This window comes from Oncorhynchus mykiss, chromosome 9 (assembly GCF_013265735.2).
Source record: "Oncorhynchus mykiss isolate Arlee chromosome 9, USDA_OmykA_1.1, whole genome shotgun sequence".
NCBI classification, from domain to species: domain Eukaryota; kingdom Metazoa; phylum Chordata; class Actinopteri; order Salmoniformes; family Salmonidae; genus Oncorhynchus; species Oncorhynchus mykiss.
Genome location: NC_048573.1, coordinates 73,594,139 through 73,615,241, shown reverse-complemented (window position 1 = coordinate 73,615,241; position 21,103 = coordinate 73,594,139). Strand labels below are relative to the sequence as shown.

General features: G+C 44.1%; 1 protein-coding gene across 2 annotated transcripts in view; it reads left to right on the top strand.

Annotated features, from left to right (window-relative positions):
* Positions 1–21,103, top strand: part of LOC110516471 (laminin subunit alpha-5) — a 252,929-nt gene that overhangs the window by 89,558 nt on the left and 142,268 nt on the right. The window contains exons 8-16 of one of the 2 annotated variants that reach the window (XM_036988971.1): positions 5,349–5,467; positions 7,121–7,211; positions 7,573–7,707; positions 8,586–8,651; positions 8,941–9,081; positions 10,108–10,245; positions 11,438–11,572; positions 12,829–12,963; positions 13,761–13,898. In XM_036988971.1, the coding sequence (XP_036844866.1) occupies positions 5,349–5,467; positions 7,121–7,211; positions 7,573–7,707; positions 8,586–8,651; positions 8,941–9,081; positions 10,108–10,245; positions 11,438–11,572; positions 12,829–12,963; positions 13,761–13,898 (1,098 nt within the window). The remainder of the gene's footprint in view (positions 1–5,348; positions 5,468–7,120; positions 7,212–7,572; positions 7,708–8,585; positions 8,652–8,940; positions 9,082–10,107; positions 10,246–11,437; positions 11,573–12,828; positions 12,964–13,760; positions 13,899–21,103) is intronic. The other variant, XM_036988972.1, reaches the window with a different exon arrangement.

Here is a 21,103-nt window from a genome sequence, read left to right as displayed (position 1 = left end):
TTGATATGGTCTGGTATGGTTCAGTCTTGTTGATATGGTCTGGTACGGTTCAGTCTTGTTGATATGGTCTGGTATGGTTCAGTCTTGTTGATATGGTCTGGTATGGTTCAGTCTTGTTGATATGGTCTGGTATGGTTCAGTCTTGTTGATATGGTCTGGTATGGTTCAGTCTTGTTGATATGGTCTGGTATGGTTCAGTCTTGTTGATATGGTCTGGTATGGTTCAGTCTTGTTGATATGGTCTGGTACGGTTCAGTCTTGTTGATATGGTCTGGTATGGTTCAGTCTTGTTGATATGGTCTGGTACGGTTCAGTCTTGTTGATATGGTCTGGTATGGTTCAGTCTTGTTGATATGGTCTGGTATGATTCAGTCTTGTTGATATGGTCTGGTATGGATCAGTCTTGTTGATATGGTCTGGTATGGTTCAGTCTTGTTGATATGGTCTGGTATGGTTCAGTCTTGTTGATATGGTCTGGTACGGTTCAGTCTTGTTGATATGGTCTGGTATGGTTCAGTCTTGTTGATATGGTCTGGTACGGTTCAGTCTTGTTGATATGGTCTGGTATGGTTCAGTCTTGTTGATATGGTCTGGTACGGTTCAGTCTTGTTGATATGGTCTGGTATGGTTCAGTCTTGTTGATATGGTCTGGTATGGTTCAGTCTTGTTGATATGGTCTGGTATGGTTCAGTCTTGTTGATATGGTCTGGTATGGTTCAGTCTTGTTGATATGGTCTGGTATGGTTCAGTCTTGTTGATATGGTCTGGTATGGTTCAGTCTTGTTGATATGGTCTGGTATGGTTCAGTCTTGTTGATATGGTCTGGTATGGTTCAGTCTTGTTGATATGGTCTGGTATGGTTCAGTCTTGTTGATATGGTCTGGTACGGTTCAGTCTTGTTGATATGGTCTGGTACGGTTCAGTCTTGTTGATATGGTCTGGTATGGTTCAGTCTTGTTGATATGGTCTGGTATGGTTCAGTCTTGTTGATATGGTCTGGTATGGTTCAGTCTTGTTGATATGGTCTGGTATGGTTCAGTCTTGTTGATATGGTCTGGTATGGTTCAGTCTTGTTGATATGGTCTGGTATGGTTCAGTCTTGTTGATATGGTCTGGTATGGTTCAGTCTTGTTGATATGGTCTGGTATGGTTCAGTCTTGTTGATATGGTCTGGTATGGTTCAGTCTTGTTGATATGGTCTGGTATGGTTCAGTCTTGTTGATATGGTCTGGTATGGTTCAGTCTTGTTGATATGGTCTGGTACGGTTCAGTCTTGTTGATATGGTCGGGTATGGTTCAGTCTTGTTGATATGGTCTGGTACGGTTCAGTCTTGTTGATATGGTCTGGTATGGTTCAGTCTTGTTGATATGGTCTGGTATGGTTCAGTCTTGTTGATATGGTCTGGTATGGTTCAGTCTTGTTGATATGGTCTGGTATGGTTCAGTCTTGTTGATATGTTCTGGTATGGTTCAGTCTTGTTGATAGTCTGGTATGGTTCAGTCTTGTTGATATGGTCTGGTACGGTTCAGTCTTGTTGATATGGTCTGGTATGGTTCAGTCTTGTTGATATGGTCTGGTATGGTTCAGTCTTGTTGATATGGTCTGGTACGGTTCAGTCTTGTTGATATGGTCTGGTATGGTTCAGTCTTGTAGATATGGTCTGGTATGGTTCAGTCTTGTAGATATGGTCTGGTATGGTTCAGTCTTGTTGATATGGTCTGGTATGGTTCAGTCTTGTTGATATGGTCTGGTATGGTTCAGTCTTGTTGATATGGTCTGGTATGGTTCAGTCTTGTTGATATGTTCTGGTATGGTTCAGTCTTGTTGATAGTCTGGTATGGTTCAGTCTTGTTGATATGGTCTGGTACGGTTCAGTCTTGTTGATATGGTCTGGTATGGTTCAGTCTTGTTGATATGGTCTGGTATGGTTCAGTCTTGTTGATATGGTCTGGTACGGTTCAGTCTTGTTGATATGGTCTGTTATGGTTCAGTCTTGTAGATATGGTCTGGTATGGTTCAGTCTTGTAGATATGGTCTGGTATGGTTCAGTCTTGTTGATATGGTCTGGTATGGTTCAGTCTTGTTGATATGGTCTGGTATGGTTCAGTCTTGTTGATATGGTCTGGTATGGTTCAGTCTTGTTGATATGGTCTGGTCTGGTTGATATGGTCTGGTACGATATGGTCTGGTATGGTTCAGTCTTGTTGATATGGTCTGGTATGGTTCAGTCTTGTTGATATGGTCTGGTATGGTTCAGTCTTGTTGATATGGTCTGGTATGGTTCAGTCTTGTTGATATGGTCTGGTATGGTTCAGTCTTGTTGATATGGTCTGGTACGGTTCAGTCTTGTTGATATGGTCTGGTACGGTTCAGTCTTGTTGATATGGTCTGGTATGGTTCAGTCTTGTTGATATGGTCTGGTACGGTTCAGTCTTGTTGATATGGTCGGGTATGGTTCAGTCTTGTTGATATGGTCTGGTACGGTTCAGTCTTGTTGATATGGTCTGGTATGGTTCAGTCTTGTTGATATGGTCTGGTATGGTTCAGTCTTGTTGATATGGTCTGGTATGGTTCAGTCTTGTTGATATGGTCTGGTATGGTTCAGTCTTGTTGATATGGTCTGGTATGGTTCAGTCTTGTTGATATGTTCTGGTATGGTTCAGTCTTGTTGATAGTCTGGTATGGTTCAGTCTTGTTGATATGGTCTGGTACGGTTCAGTCTTGTTGATATGGTCTGGTATGGTTCAGTCTTGTTGATATGGTCTGGTATGGTTCAGTCTTGTTGATATGGTCTGGTACGGTTCAGTCTTGTTGATATGGTCTGGTATGGTTCAGTCTTGTAGATATGGTCTGGTATGGTTCAGTCTTGTTGATATGGTCTGGTATGGTTCAGTCTTGTTGATATGGTCTGGTATGGTTCAGTCTTGTTGATATGGTCTGGTATGGTTCAGTCTTGTTGATATGGTCTGGTCTGGTTGATATGGTCTGGTACGATATGGTCTGGTATGGTTCAGTCTTGTTGATATGGTCTGGTATGGTTCAGTCTTGTTGATATGGTCTGGTATGGTTCAGTCTTGTTGATATGGTCTGGTATGGTTCAGTCTTGTTGATATGGGCTGGTATGGTTCAGTCTTGTTGATATGGTCTGGTACGGTTCAGTCTTGTTGATATGGTCTGGTATGGTTCAGTCTTGTTGATATGGTCTGGTATGGTTCAGTCTTGTAGATATGGTCTGGTATGGTTCAGTCTTGTTGATATGGTCTGGTATGGTTCAGTCTTGTAGATATGGTCTGGTATGGTTCAGTCTTGTTGATATGGTCTGGTACAGTTCAGTCTTGTTGATATGGTCTGGTACAGTTCCTGCTCCGACTATGTGACAACAGAACATCTGTGAGAAAGGCAGCAGTGAGAAAAGCCAGAAGGATGATTTCAGTCTTGTTGATATGGTCTGGTATAGTTCCTGCTCCGACTATGTGACAACAGAACATCTGTGGGAAAGGCAGCAGTGAGAAAAGCAGCAGTGAGGAAAGCAGCAGTGAGGAAGGGCGGCAGTGAGGAAGGGCAGCAGTGAGGAAGGGCAGCAGTGAGGAAGGGCAGCAGTGAGGAAGGGCAGCAGTGAGGAAAGCAGCAGTGAGGAAGGGCAGCAGTGAGGAAGGGCAGCAGTGAGGAAGGGCAGCAGTGAGGAAAGCAGCAGTGAGGAAGGGCAGAACGATGCTTGTAGCCACAGTGTTTCTTCCAACTCCATCCATCTCAGTATAAAGGTTCTTCTATCTAAAACCTTTGGTTCATCAGAGGTCCCTGAGAAGCAGGGTTGGGGTTAATTCCATTTAAATTCAGGAGGTCAGTTTACTTCCTCAAAGTCTGTTTACTTCCTGAATTGACTGAATTGAAATGGGTCTGTAAATGATAGTTTTGGTTGGGATGAGACGGGTCTGTAAATTATAGCTTTGGTTGGGATGAGACGGGTCTGTAAATTATAGCTTTGGTTGGGATGAGACGGGTCTGTAAATTATAGCTTTGGTTGGGATGAGACGGGTCTGTAAATTATAGCTTTGGTTGGGATGAGACGGGTCTGTAAATTATAGCTTTGGTTGGGATGAGACGGGTCTGTAAATTATAGCTTTGGTTGGGATGAGACGGGTCTGTAAATTATAGCTTTGGTTGGGATGAGACGGGTCTGTAAATTATAGCTTTGGTTGGGATGAGACGGGTCTGTAAATTATAGCTTTGGTTGGGATGAGACAGGTCTGTAAATGACAGCTTTGGTTGGGATGAGACAGGTCTGTAAATGACAGCTTTGGTTGGGATGAGACTGGTCAATAAATGATAGCTTTGGTTGGGATGAGACCAGTGTGTGTGTTGATACACATAATATTTTTTTGTTTGTGTGTCTGTTTCCAGGTTATCTGTTTCATTCACTGTAGCTCGTGTATTTTTTAACATTTTGTTTTTAATTAGTAGTTGCGATCCTTACGAAGCATGTCCCGCCAAACCACGCTGCTTCTTAACACACTGCTCGCTTAACCCAGAAGTCAGCCGAACCAACGTATCGGAGGGAAACGCGTTCCAACTGACGACAGAGTCAGCCGAACCAACGTATCGGAAGGAAACGCGTTCCAGCTGATGACAGAAGTCAGCCGAACCAACGTATCGGAAGGAAACGCGTTCCAACTGATGACAGAAGTCAGCCGAACCAACGTATCGGAGGGAAACGCGTTCCAACTGACGACAGAAGTCAGCCGAACCAACGTATCGGAGGGAAACGCGTTCCAAATGATGACAGAAGTCAGCCGAACCAACGTATCGGAGGGAAACGCGTTCCAAATGATGACAGAAGTCAGCCGAACCAACGTATCGGAGGGAAACGCGTTCCAGCTGACGACAGAAGTCAGCCAAACCAACGTATCGGAAGGAAACGCGTTCCAAATGATGACAGAAGTCAGCCAAACCAACGTATCGGAAGGAAACGCGTTCCAAATGTTGACAGAAGTCAGCCAAACCAACATATCGGAAGGAAACGCGTTCCAACTGATGACAGAAGTCAGCCAAACCAACGTATCGGAAGGAAACGCGTTCCAACTGATGACAGAAGTCAGCCAAACCAACGTATCGGAAGGAAACGCGTTCCAACTGATGACAGAAGTCAGCCAAACCAACGTATCGGAAGGAAACGCGTTCCAGCTGACGACAGAAGTCAGCTTGCAGGCGCCCGGGCCCGCCACTAGGCGTTTCTCGTTTCATACGTTCATATGTCCGTTTCTGTGTGGTTTCAAACTCTCTGATAAACTAAATGTCTTTGTGTGATATGGTTGAGTGATTCCTTATTTTCTGTTCATATTTCTTTCAGCGTGTAACTGTAACCAACACTCGTTTGGCTGTTACTACGACCCCGAGGTTGACCAGAGGAGAGCTAGCATCAACGTCCAGGGACAGTACAGGGGGGGCGGAGTCTGCATGGAGTGTCAGGTATTACTACTGCCCTTTTATCAGCACCTACTCCTTACAGTAGGAGATGATTACAGAAGATAAAAGACATGGCCCAGACAAGTGAAATTACATTTGTTCAACCAATTAAATATAATCAATCAATTTAGCAAAAGACATTACATTATTTATTCCATTGCACCAGCTCCATGTAATCTACACTGTGTCCTGATCTACATTGCTGAGTGTAATCTTGTGTTGTATGTCATTGACTCATTGTAATCCTGTGTTGTGTGTCATCGACTCATTGTAATCTTGTGTTGTATGTCATTGACTCATTGTAATCCTGTGTTGTGTGTCATTGACTCATTGTAATCCTGTGTTGTGTGTCATCGATTCATTGTAATCCTGTGTTGTATGTCATCGACTCATTGTAGTCCTGTGTTGTATGTCATTAACTCATTGTATTCCTGTGTTGTATGTCATCGATTCATTGTATTCCTGTGTTGTATGTCATCGATTCATTGTATTCCTGTGTTGTATGTCATTGACTCATTGTAATCCTGTGTTGTATGTCATTGACTCATTGTATTCCTGTGTTGTATGTCATTAACTCATTGTAGTCCTGTGTTGTATGTCATCGATTCATTGTAATCCTGTGTTGTATGTCATTGACTCATTCTAATCCTGTGTTGTATGTCATCGATTCATTGTATTCCTGTGTTGTATGTCATCGATTCATTCTAATCCTGTGTTGTATGTCATCTACTCATTGTAATCCTGTGTTGTATGTCATTGACTCATTGTAATCCTGTGTTGTATGTCATTGACTCATTGTATTCCTGTGTTGTATGTCATTGACTCATTGTAATCCTGTGTTGTATGTCATCGATTCATTGTATTCCTGTGTTGTATGTCATTAACTCATTGTATTCCTGTGTTGTATGTCATCGATTCATTGTAATCCTGTGTTGTATGTCATCGACTCATTGTAGTCCTGTGTTGTATGTCATTAACTCATTGTATTCCTGTGTTGTATGTCATCGATTCATTGTATTCCTGTGTTGTATGTCATCGATTCATTGTATTCCTGTGTTGTATGTCATTGACTCATTGTAATCCTGTGTTGTATGTCATTGACTCATTGTATTCCTGTGTTGTATGTCATTAACTCATTGTAGTCCTGTGTTGTATGTCATCGATTCATTGTAATCCTGTGTTGTATGTCATTGACTCATTCTAATCCTGTGTTGTATGTCATCGATTCATTGTATTCCTGTGTTGTATGTCATCGATTCATTCTAATCCTGTGTTGTATGTCATCTACTCATTGTAATCCTGTGTTGTATGTCATTGACTCATTGTAATCCTGTGTTGTATGTCATTGACTCATTGTATTCCTGTGTTGTATGTCATTGACTCATTGTAATCCTGTGTTGTATGTCATTGACTCATTGTATTCCTGTGTTGTATGTCATTGACTCATTGTAATCCTGTGTTGTATGTCATGGACTCATTGTAATCCTGTGTTGTATGTCATTAACTCATTGTAATCCTGTGTTGTATGTCATTGACTCATTGTATTCCTGTGTTGTATGTCATTGACTCATTGTAATCCTGTGTTGTATGTCATCGATTCATTATAATCCTGTGTTGTATGTCATTGACTCATTGTATCTTGCTTTCCACTGCCAGCATCACACCACTGGTGTCAACTGTGAGCGCTGTATCCTCACCTACTACAGATCACCTGACCATCCCCTGGACTCCCCATTGGCCTGCTCCCGTGAGTGACAGTTTATATTCAAACTAAAATACATGTTGATTGGTGTGTTTGAAAGATAATATTTAATTAGTCACTTATGTGGAAAGAAAATGGTGTTGTAGCTGAACTGTGGGTCTTGATGATAATGTTTCTTACAAGTGATGTTTGTTACTTGACAGCAGATTAATAGAGTTGATTGTCTTCGTTCACCTCATCTTCCTCCTCCTTCTCCTCCTCTTCCTCTTCCTCCTCTTCCTCCTCCTTCTCCTCCTCCTCCCCTTCCCCTTCCTCTTCATCCTCCTCCTCCTCCTCCTCCTCCTCCTCCTCCTCCTCCACCTCCACTTCCTCCTCTTCCTCCTCCTCCTCCTCCTCCTCTCTGCAGCCTGTGTGTGCCGGTCAGAGTTCACAGATGGTACCTGTGAGGATCTGACAGGTCGTTGTTACTGTAAATCCAACTACACCGGAGAGAACTGTGACTCCTGTGCTGAGGGATACATTAACTTCCCAGACTGCTACTGTAAGTATCCAGAATAAAAAAAATCATTGTTATGGTTCTCATAAAATAGGTCTTTGGGTACAAAGTTGTAGAGCATAAACAGGAAGTAGTCTTTTTGATTTTATTTCACCTTTATTTAACCAGGTAGGCTGAGTTGAGAACAAGTTCTCATTTGCAACTGCGACCTGGCCAAGATAAAGCATTGCAGTTCGACACATACAACAACACAGAGTTACACATGGAATAAACAAAACATACAGTCAATGATACAGTAGAACAAAAGAAAACAACAAGTCTATATCCAGTAAGTGCAAATTAGGTAAGTTAAGGGAGTTAAGGCAATAAATAGGCCATGGTGGCGAAGTAATTACAATATAGCAATTAAACACTGGAATGGTAGATGTGCAGAAGATGAATGTTCAAGTAGAGATACTGGGGTGCAAAGGAGCAAGATAAATAAATAAAAACAGTATGGGGATGAGGTAGTTGGATGGGCTATTTACAGATGGGCTATGTACAGGTGCAACGATCTGTGAGCTGCTCTGACAGCTTGCGCTTAAAGCTAGTGAGGGAGATATGAGTCTCCAGCTTCAGAGATTTTTGCAGTTCATTCCAGTCATTGGCAGCAGAGAACTGGAAGGAAAGACGACCAAAGGAGGAATTGGCTTTGGGGGTGACCAGTGAGGGACAGTTTCCCTGGACACAGATTTAACCTAGTCCTGGACAACAACAAAAATCATTCTCAGTGGAGAATGTCTATTGAAATAGCTGTTTAGTTCAGGACTAAATTATCTCTGTTTGGGAAACAGATCCTAGAGCTTTACAGCAGCCCAGGATCGATAAGAACTCTCTCTCAAGGGGACTGCTGCTATAACTTGTCTAATGCGTGTTTCTGCCAGCCATAGCAACCTACCTCAACAACAACAATAGCAACAGAGAAGCTAAACCTGCCGGAGAAATCATCAGTAAGTCTTTCAAATATATATTTTATTTCTTCAAATTATTCAAAACGTGTAGTACAAATTATACCGACGGAGTCAGACAAGACACATTTTTCTCCATCTGTAGTATCATGTGTTATTATAACCAATCATTTTCTCCGCGTTGTACACGTCTCTACTTGTGTTGGACCGTCAAACCCTATTGGATTGATGAGATAGGCAATGGGGGGGACGGGATTAGCAGAAGCAAACAAAGTCAAGTCTATCCTTGGCTACAGTAACAGTATGTGTCTCTGTCTCTGTCTCTGTGTAGACTGTGAGTGCAGTGCTGCTGGGACGGAGGGAAACTCCTGCCGTCCTGATCCACGTACCCGCACCTGTATCTGCAAACCCGGCTTCACTGGGGAACACTGTGACGTCTGTGTCCCAGGGTACTACGGACTCAACTGCCAGGGTAAGATACCACCCAGAGAGACTATACACTAGATACCACCCAGAGAGACTATACACTAGATACCACCCAGAGAGACAATACACTAGATACCACCCAGAGAGACTATACACTAGATACCACCCAGAGAGACTATACACTAGATACCACCCAGAGACCATACACTAGATACCACCCAGAGAGACTATACACTAGATACCACCCAGAGAGACTATACACTAGATACCACCCAGAGAGATTATACACTAGATACCACCCAGCGATATACACTAGATACCACCCAGAGAGACTATACACTAGATACCACCCAGAGACCATACACTAGATACCACCCAGAGAGACTATACACTAGATACCACCCATAGAGACTATACACTAGATACCACCCAGAGAGATTATACACTAGATACCACCCAGCGATATACACTAGATACCACCCAGAGAGACTATACACTAGATACCACCCAGAGATACTATACACTAGATACCACCCAGAAAGACTATACACTAGATACTACCCAGAGAGACTATACACTAGATACCACCCAGCGAGACTATACACTAGATACCACCCAGAGAGACTATACACTAGATACCACCCAGAGATATACACTAGATACCACCCAGAGAGACTATACACTAGATACCACCCATAGAGACTATACACTAGATACCACCCAGAGAGACTATACACTAGATACCACCCAGAGAGACTATACACTAGATACCACCCAGAGAGACTATACACTAGATACCACCCAGAGAGACTATACACTAGATACCACCCAGCGAGACTATACACTAGATAAATACACACAGAGATATACACTAGATAACTACATACAGACATATACACTAGATATATACACTAGATAACTACACACAGACATATACACTAACTACACACAGATATATACACTAGATAACTTTATACACTGTCAGGCATGCTCATACTCCCCAGCCCCACAAACAAACACAAACACACTTGTTGGTTGTGTAATGACCCCAGTGTGCCCTCTCCTCCGCCAGCATGTCGGTGCTCAGGCGCGGGGTGCCAGGGTGGTAGGTGTGATACGCTGACGGGGCAGTGCCAGTGTCACCAAGGCTTCCAGGGCTACTCATGTGACCAGTGTGCTCCAGGCTACTTCAACTACCCCCTCTGCCGACGTGAGCATCTGCCAACACATTGTTACCCACTGTGCCAAAGTGATTGTCTGTCTGCCAAACATTGGCTCCAAAAAACATTGTCTGCTAAATGTCTCTCTTCAGAAAGCTGACACAACAGACAGGACCATGAATATACAGCTCAATACTGATATACAGCTCAATACTGATATACAGACAGGACCATGGATATACAGCTCAATACTGATATACAGCTTAATACTGTCACAACAGACAGGACCATGGATATACAGCTCAATACTGATATACAGACAGGACCATGGATATACAGCTCAATACTGACACAACAGACAGGACCATGGATATACAGCTCAATACTGATATACAGCTCAATACTGATATACAGCTCAATACTGACACAACAGACAGGACCATGGATATACAGCTCAATACTGACACAACAGACAGGACCATGGATATACAGCTCAATACTGATATACAGCTCAATACTGACACAACACACAGGACCATGGATATACAGCTCAATACTGATATAGAGCTCAATACTGATATACAGCTCAATACTGATGTAGAGCTCAATACTGATATACAGCTCAATACTGATATACAGCTCAATACTGACACAACACACAGGACCATGGATATACAGCTCAATACTGATATACAGCTCAATACCGATATACAGACAGGACCACGGATATACAGCTCAATACTGATATACAGACAGGACCATGTATATACAGTTCAATACTGATATACAGCTCAATACTGACACAACAGACAGGACCATGGATATACAGCTCAATACTGATATACAGCTCAATACTGATATACAGATCAATACTGATATACAGACAGGACCATGGATATACAGCTCAATACTGATATACAGCTCAATACTGATATACAGACAGGACCATGGATATACAGCTCAATACTGATATACAGCTCAATACTGATATACAGACAGGACCATGTATATACAGCTCAATACTGATATACAGATCAATACTGATATACAGATCAATACTGACACAACACACAGGACCATGGATATACAGCTCAATACGGATATACAGCTCAATACTGATATACAGCTCAATACTGACTCAGGACCGCTTGCCTGTTGAGTGAATTGTTTCTGGAATTGGAATTACAATAAAAGTTCATAAATGTTGTCACACAAACTCTGTTTGTCTTTCCCCTCTGTCAGTGTGTGGCTGTAGCAGCGTGGGTTCCCTCCCAGAGGGCTGTGATTGGTCTGGACGGTGTGTGTGTCGTCCAGAGTTCCAGGGACCGCGATGTGAGCAGTGTAGATCAGGCTTCCACTCCTACCCCAACTGCCAAGGTACTGACCGCTGACTGGACCACACGCCACGCTCATCAACTACACACACCGAAACTACACACACCAAAACTACACACACCGAAACTACACACACCATACTACACATACCACGCTCATCAACTACACACACCACACCTACACACACTGCATCTACACACATCAAATCTACACACATCAAATCTACACACACCACACCTACACACACACCACATCTACACACACCAAACTACACATACCACGCTCATCAACTACACACACCGAAACTACACACACCACATCTACACACATCAAATCTACACATACCACGCTCATCAACTACACACACCACACCTACACACACCACATCTACACACATCAAATCTACACATACCACGCTCATCAACTACACACACCGAAACTACACACACCACATCTACACACATCAAATCTACACATACCACACTCATCAACTATACACACCGCATCTACACACACACCAGGCACCACAACTACACATACCAGAAACCACAACTACACACACTACATCAACACACACACCAGACACCACAACTACACACACCAGACACCCCAACTACACACATCAGACACCCCAACTACACACACCAGACACCACAACTACACACACCACATCAACACACACACCAGAAACCACAACTACACACACCAGAAACCACAACTACAGACACCAGAAACCACAACTACACAAACACCAGACATCACAACTACAGACACCACAACAACACACACTAGACACCCCAACTACACACACCAGACACCCCAACTACACCCCTGCAACTACACACACCAGACACCCCAACTACACACACCACACACCCCAACTACACACACTAGAAACCCCAACTACACACACTAGAAACCCCAGCTACACACACCAGACACCACAACTACGCACACCAGAAACCACAACTACACACACCAGGGACCCCAACTACACACACCAGACACCCCAATAAAACACACTAGAAACCCCAACTACACACACTAGAAACCCCAACTACACACACCAGACACCCCAATAAAGCACACCACACATCAGTCATTTTGTAGAGGTGTCTGAACTCTCTATCAAAACAGTTTGGTGATGTTTGAGACTACAAGGCAGTCGTAGACAGAAGACAAATCACCTCTTTAAATAACTCATTATTATTTGTCGACCGGTCAGTCTGCTCAGTTGGTGAATAGCGACAGAGCAGAACACGGCCGCTATCTAATGTTGTCACTTCCTGTTTACCCAGTGTGCACCTGTGATCCTCGCACCTCCCTGGGCTCCAGCTGCAGCGTGTCGGGTCACTGCCACTGCAGACCCAACTACAGCGGTACCGCCTGTGACCAGTGTGCTCCTGGTTTCTACGGCTTCCCCAGCTGCACGCGTAAGTTGTCCGAGTTCAGACGACATCTCAAAGCCTGATTGGTTGTTAAAATCAGATTGCTTCAATATCTAAAACTAATTTCTAAATTTGTCCAAGGCACTTTGTTAAAAGATGGGCGGCCGTCTGCGTTGTATGTGTTTATTACCCTGTCTAATCTGTCATGTTGTTATGTGTTTATTACCCTGTCTAATCTGTCATGTGTTTATTACCCTGTCTAATCTGTCATGTGTTTATTACCCTGTCTAATCTGTCATGTTGTTATGTGTTTATTACCCTGTCTAATCTGTCATGTTGTTATGTGTTTATTATCCTGTCTAATCTGTCATGTTGTTATGTGTTTATTACCCTGTCTAATCTGTCATGTGTTTATTACCCTGTCTAATCTGTCATGTGTTTATTACCCTGTCTAATCTGTCATGTTGTTATGTGTCTATTACCCTGTCTAATCTGACATGTTGTTATGTGTTTATTACCCTGTCTAATCTGTCATGTGTTTATTACCCTGTCTAATCTGTCATGTTGTTATGTGTTTATTACCCTGTCTAATCTGTCATGTTGTTATGTGTTTATTACCCTGTCTAATCTGTCATGTGTTTATTACCCTGTCTAATCTGTCATGTTGTTATGTATTTATTACCCTGTCTAATCTGTCATGTTGTTATGTATTTATTATCCTGTCTAATCTGTCACTAAATTCAAGTCTGAATCTAGCTAAATGCTAGCTGGCTAACTCACTCTTCTCTCTCCTGTCTCCCCAGCTACTTTGCTAATGTGTTAATATCTCTCTCCTACCTCAGCTTGTCAGTGCTCAGCTGAGGGCTCCAGGTTCAGTAGCTGTGACCAGGTGAGTGGTCAGTGTACCTGTCTACCCAACGTCGTGGGACAGAGGTGTGACACCTGCAGCTCTGGAACCTACGGATTCCCTCTCTGCCAAGGTAGGTGACCTCCTATGGACTTGGTCATTCAATCAATCAATTAATCAATCAATAGATCTTTATCATCCCTCAATGACAAATTAATTCAGTCCTTTTGCTCATATAATACACACATACTGTACATTCAATATCCATCTCGATTTCGATCTCAACCTTTGTATAGCCTACACATTGACTCTGTACTGGTATCCCCTGTATATAGCCTCCACAATGACTCTGTACCGTAATACCCTGTATATAGCCTCCACATTGACTCTGTACCGTAATACCCTGTATATAGCCTCCACATTGACTCTGTACCGTAATACCCTGTATATAGCCTCCTCATTAACTCTGTACCATAATACCCTGTACAGAGCCTCCACATTGACTCTGTACCGTAATACCCTGTATATAGCCTCCACATTGACTCTGTACCGGTACCCCCTGTATATAGCCTCCACATTGACTCTGTACCGTAATACCCTGTATATAGCCTCCACATTGACTCTGTACCGTAATACCCTGAATATAGCCTCCACATTGACTCTGTACCAGTATTCCCTGTATATAGCCTCCACATTGACTCTGTACCAGTACCCGCTGTATATAGCCTCCACATTGACTCTCTACCAGTACCCCCTGTATATAGCCTCCACATTGACTCTGTACCAGTACCCCCTGTATATAGCCTCCACATTGACTCTGTACCGTAATACCCTGTAAATAGCCTCCACATTGACTCTGTACCATAGTACCCTGTATATAGCCTCCACAATGACTCTGTACCGTAATACCCTGTATATAGCCTCCACATTGACTCTGTACCAGTACCCCCTGTATATAGCCTCCACACTGACTCTGTACCAGTACCCCCTGTATATAGCCTCCACATTGACTCTGTACCGTAATACCCTGTATATAGCCTCCACATTGACTCTGTACCATAATACCCTGTATATAGCCTCCACATTGACTCTGTACCGTAATACCCTGTATATAGCCTCCACATTGACTCTGTACCATAATACCCTGTATATAGCCTCCACATTGACTCTGTACCGTAATACCCTGTATATAGCCTCCACATTGACTCTGTACCATAATACCCTGTATATAGCCTCCTCATTGACTCTGTACCGTAATACCCTGTATATAGCCTCCACATTGACTCTGTACCATAATACCCTGTATATAGCCTCCACATTGACTCTGTACCGTAATACCCTGTATATAGCCTCCACATTGACTCTGTACCATAATACCCTGTATATAGCCTCCACATTGACTCTGTACCATAATACCCTGTATATAGCCTCCACATTGACTCTGTACCGTAATACCCTGTATATAGCCTCCACATTGACTCTGTACCGTAATACCCTGTATATAGCCTCCACATTGACTCTGTACCGTAATACCCTGTATATAGTCTCCACATTGACTCTGTACCGTAATACCCTGTATATAGCCTCCACATTGACTCTGTACCGTAACACCCTGTATATAGCATCCACATTGACTCTGTACCGTAATACCCTGTATATAGCCTCCACATTGACTCTGTACCGTAATACCCTGTATATAGCCTCCACATTGACTCTGTACCAGTACCCCCTGTATATAGCCTCCACATTGACTCTGTACCGGTACCCCCTGTATATAGCCTCCACATTGACTCTGTACTGGTACCCCCTGTATATAGCCTCCACATTGACTCTGTACCGTAACACCCTGTATATAGCATCCACATTGACTCTGTACCGTAATACCCTGTATATAGCCTCCACATTGACTCTGTACCGTAATACCCTGTATATAGCCTCCACATTGACTCTGTACCAGTACCCCCTGTATATAGCCTCCACATTGACTCTGTACCGGTACCCCCTGTATATAGCCTCCACATTGACTCTGTACTGGTACCCCCTGTATATAGCCTCCACATTGACTCTGTACCAGTACTCCCTGTATATAGCCTCCACATTGACTCTGTACCAGTACCCCCTGTATATAGCCTCCACATTGACTCTGTACCAGTACTCCCTGTATATAGCCTCCACATTGACTCTGTACCAGTACCCCCTGTATATAGCCTCCACATTGACTCTGTACCGGTACCCCCTGTATATAGCCTCCACATTGACTCTGTACCGGTACCCCCTGTATATAGCCTCCACATTGACTCTGTACCAGTACCCCCTGTATATAGCCTCCACATTGACTCTGTACCGGTACCCCCTGTATATAGCCTCCACATTGACTCTGTACCGGTACCCCCTGTATATAGCCTCCACATTGACTCTGTACCGGCACCCCCTGTATATAGCCTCCACATTGACTCTGTACCGGTACCCCCTGTATATAGCCTCCACATTGACTCTGTACCGGTACCCCCTGTATATAGCCTCCACATTGACTCTGTACCAGTACCCCCTGTATATAGCCTCCACATTGACTCTGTACCGGTACCCCCTGTATATAGCCTCCACATTGACTCTGTACCGGTACCCCCTGTATATAGCCTCCTCATTGACTCTGTACCCGTACCCCCTATATATAGCCTCCTCATTGACTCTGTACCGGTACCCCCTGTATATAGCCTCCACATTGACTCTGTACCCATACCCCCTGTATATAGCCTCCACATTGACTCTGTACCGTAATACCCTGTATATAGCCTCCACATTGACTCTGTACCGTAATACCCTGTATATAGCCTCCACATTGACTCTGTACCAGTATTCCCTGTATATAGCCTCCACATTGACTCTGTACCAGTACCCGCTGTATATAGCCTCCACATTGACTCTCTACCAGTACCCCCTGTATATAGCCTCCACATTGACTCTGTACCGGTACCCCCTGTATATAGCCTCCACATTGACTCTGTACCGGTACCCCCTGTATATAGCCTCCACATTGACTCTGTACCGGTGCACCCTGTATATAGCCTCCACATTGACTCTGTACCGGTACCCCCTGTATATAGCCTCCACATTGACTCTGTACCGGTGCACCCTGTATATAGCCTCCACATTGACTCTGTACCGGTACACCCTGTATATAGCCTCCACATTGACTCTGTACCAGTACCCCCTGTATATAGCCTCCACATTGACTCTGTACCGTAACACCCTGTATATAGCCTCCACATTGACTCTGTACCGGTACCCCCTGTATATAGGCTCCACATTGACTCTGTACCGGTACCCCCTGTATATAGCCTCCACATGGACTCTGTACCGATACCCTCTATATATAGCCTCCACATTGACTCTGTACCGGTACCCCCCTGTATATAGCCTCCACATTGACTCTGTACCGGTACCCCCCTGTATATAGCCTCCACATTGACTCTGTACTGGTACCCCCTGTATATAGCCTCCACATTGACTCTGTACCATAATACCCTGTATATAGCCTCCACAATGACTCTGTACCGTAATATACCCTGTATATAGCCTCCACATTGACTCTGTACCGTAATACCCTGTATATAGCCTCCACATTGACTCTGTACCGGTACCCCCTGTATATAGCCTCCACATTGACTCTGTACCGTAATACCCTGTATATAGCCTCCACATTGACTCTGTACCAGTATTCCCTGTATATAGCCTCCACATTGACTCTGTACCAGTACCCGCTGTATATAGCCTCCACATTGACTCTCTACCAGTACCCCCTGTATATAGCCTCCACATTGACTCTGTACCGTAATACCCTGTAAATAGCCTCCACATTGACTCTGTACCATAGTACCCTGTATATAGCCTCCACAATGACTCTGTACCGTAATACCCTGTATATAGCCTCCACATTGACTCTGTACCAGTACCCCCTGTATATAGCCTCCACACTGACTCTGTACCAGTACCCCCTGTATATAGCCTCCACATTGACTCTGTACCGTAATACCCTGTATATAGCCTCCACATTGACTCTGTACCATAATACCCTGTATATAGCCTCCACATTGACTCTGTACCGTAATACCCTGTATATAGCCTCCACATTGACTCTGTACCATAATACCCTGTATATAGCCTCCACATTGACTCTGTACCGTAATACCCTGTATATAGCCTCCACATTGACTCTGTACCATAATACCCTGTATATAGCCTCCACATTGACTCTGTACCGTAATACCCTGTATATAGCCTCCACATTGACTCTGTACCATAATACCCTGTATATAGCCTCCACATTGACTCTGTACCGTAATACCCTGTATATAGCCTCCACATTGACTCTGTACCATAATACCCTGTATATAGCCTCCACATTGACTCTGTGCCATAATACCCTGTATATAGCCTCCACATTGACTCTGTACCGTAATACCCTGTATATAGCCTCCACATTGACTCTGTACCGTAATACCCTGTATATAGCCTCCACATTGACTCTGTACCGTAATACCCTGTATATAGTCTCCACATTGACTCTGTACCGTAATACCCTGTATATAGCCTCCACATTGACTCTGTACCGTAACACCCTGTATATAGCATCCACATTGACTCTGTACCGTAATACCCTGTATATAGCCTCCACATTGACTCTGTACCGTAATACCCTGTATATAGCCTCCACATTGACTCTGTACCAGTACCCCCTGTATATAGCCTCCACATTGACTCTGTACCGGTACCCCCTGTATATAGCCTCCACATTGACTCTGTACTGGTACCCCCTGTATATAGCCTCCACATTGACTCTGTACCAGTACTCCCTGTATATAGCCTCCACATTGACTCTGTACCAGTACCCCCTGTATATAGCCTCCACATTGACTCTGTACCAGTACTCCCTGTATATAGCCTCCACATTGACTCTGTACCAGTACCCCCTGTATATAGCCTCCACATTGACTCTGTACCGGTACCCCCTGTATATAGCCTCCACATTGACTCTGTACCGGTACCCCCTGTATATAGCCTCCACATTGACTCTGTACCAGTACCCCCTGTATATAGCCTCCACATTGACTCTGTACCGGTACCCCCTGTATATAGCCTCCACATTGACTCTGTACCGGTACCCCCTGTATATAGCCTCCACATTGACTCTGTACCGGTACCCCCTGTATATAGCCTCCACATTGACTCTGTACCGGTACCCCCTGTATATAGCCTCCACATTGACTCTGTACCGGTACCCCCTGTATATAGCCTCCACATTGACTCTGTACCAGTACCCCCTGTATATAGCCTCCACATTGACTCTGTACCGGTACCCCCTGTATATAGCCTCCACATTGACTCTGTACTGGTACCCCCTGTATATAGCCTCCACATTGACTCTGTACCAGTACCCCCTGTATATAGCCTCCACATTGACTCTGTACCAGTACTCCCTGTATATAGCCTCCACATTGACTCTGTACCAGTACCCCCTGTATATAGCCTCCACATTGACTCTGTACCGGTACCCCCTGTATATAGCCTCCACATTGACTCTGTACCGGTACCCCCTGTATATAGCCTCCACATTGACTCTGTACCGGTACCCCCTGTATATAGCCTCCACATTGACTCTGTACCGGTACCCCCTGTATATAGCCTCCACATTGACTCTGTACCGGTACCCCCTGTATATAGCCTCCACATTGACTCTGTACCAGTACCCCCTGTATATAGCCTCCACATTGACTCTGTACCGGTACCCCCTGTATATAGCCTCCACATTGACTCTGTACTCGTACCCCCTGTATATAGCCTCCACATTGACTCGGTACCAGTACCCCCTGTATTTAGCCTCCACATTGACTCTGTACTGGTACCCCCTGTATATAGCCTCCACATTGACTCGGTACCGGTACCCCCTGTATATAGCCTCCACATTGACTCTGTACCGGTACCCCCCTGTATATAGCCTCCACATTGACTCTGTACTGGTACCCCCTGTATATAGCCTCCACATTGACTCGGTACCAGTACCCCCTGTATATAGCCTCCACATTGACTCTGTACCAGTACCCCCCTGTATATAGCCTCCACATTGACTCGGTACCAGTACCCCCTGTATATAGCCTCCACATTGACTCTGTACCAGTACCCCCTGTATATAGCCTCCACATTGACTCTGTACCGGTACCCCCCTGTATATAGCCTCCACATTGACTCTGTACTGGTACCCCCTGTATATAGCCTCCACATTGACTCGGTACCAGTACCCCCTGTATATAGCCTCCACATTGACTCGGTACCAGTACCCCCTGTATATAGTCTCCACATTGACTCTGTACTGGTACCCCCTGTATATAGCCTCCACATTGACTCTGTACCGGTACCCCCTGTATGTAGCCTCCACATTGACTCTGTACCGGTACCCCCTGTATATAGCCTCCACATTGACTCTGTACCGGTACCCCCTGTATGTAGCCTCCACATTGACTCTGTACCGGTACCCCCTGTATATAGCCTCCACATTGACTCTGTACCGGTACCCCCTGTATGTAGCCTCCACATTGACTCTGTACCGGTACCCCTTGTATATAGCCTCCACATTGACTCTGTACCGGTACCCCCTGTATATAGCCTCCACATTGACTCTGTACCGTAATACCCTGTATATAGCCTCCACACTGACTCTGTACCGTAATACCCTGTATATAGCCTCCACATTGACTCGGCACCAGTACCCCCTGTATATAGCCTCCACATTGACTCGGTACCAGTACTCCCTGTATATAGCCTCCACATTGACTCTGTACCGGTACCCCCTGTATATAGCCTCCACATTGACTCTGTACCGGTACCCCCTGTATATAGCCTCCACATTGACTCTGTACCGGTACCCCCTGTATATAGCCTCCACATTGACTCTGTACCGGTACCCCCTGTATATAGCCTCCACATTGACTCTGTACCGGTACCCCCTGTATATAGCCTCCACATTGACTCTGTACCAGTACCCCCTGTTTATAGCCTTGTTCTATTGTTATTTTTTTATTTTTTTTTACTTTAGTTCATTTAGTAAATATTTTTTTTAACTCTATTCTCTTCCAACAGCATTGTTCAGGGCTTGTAAGGAAGCATTTCACTGTAAGGTTGTTACATTCGGCGCACGTGACAAATACAATTTGGTTTGATTTATATCTCCCAATCCATTGTCCATCTATAAGGAAAGATAAAATAATGACTATTTTACTAAACTTTTTGTTTCCTGTATTTTACTAAACTATTAGTTTCCTGTATTTTACTAAACTATTTGTT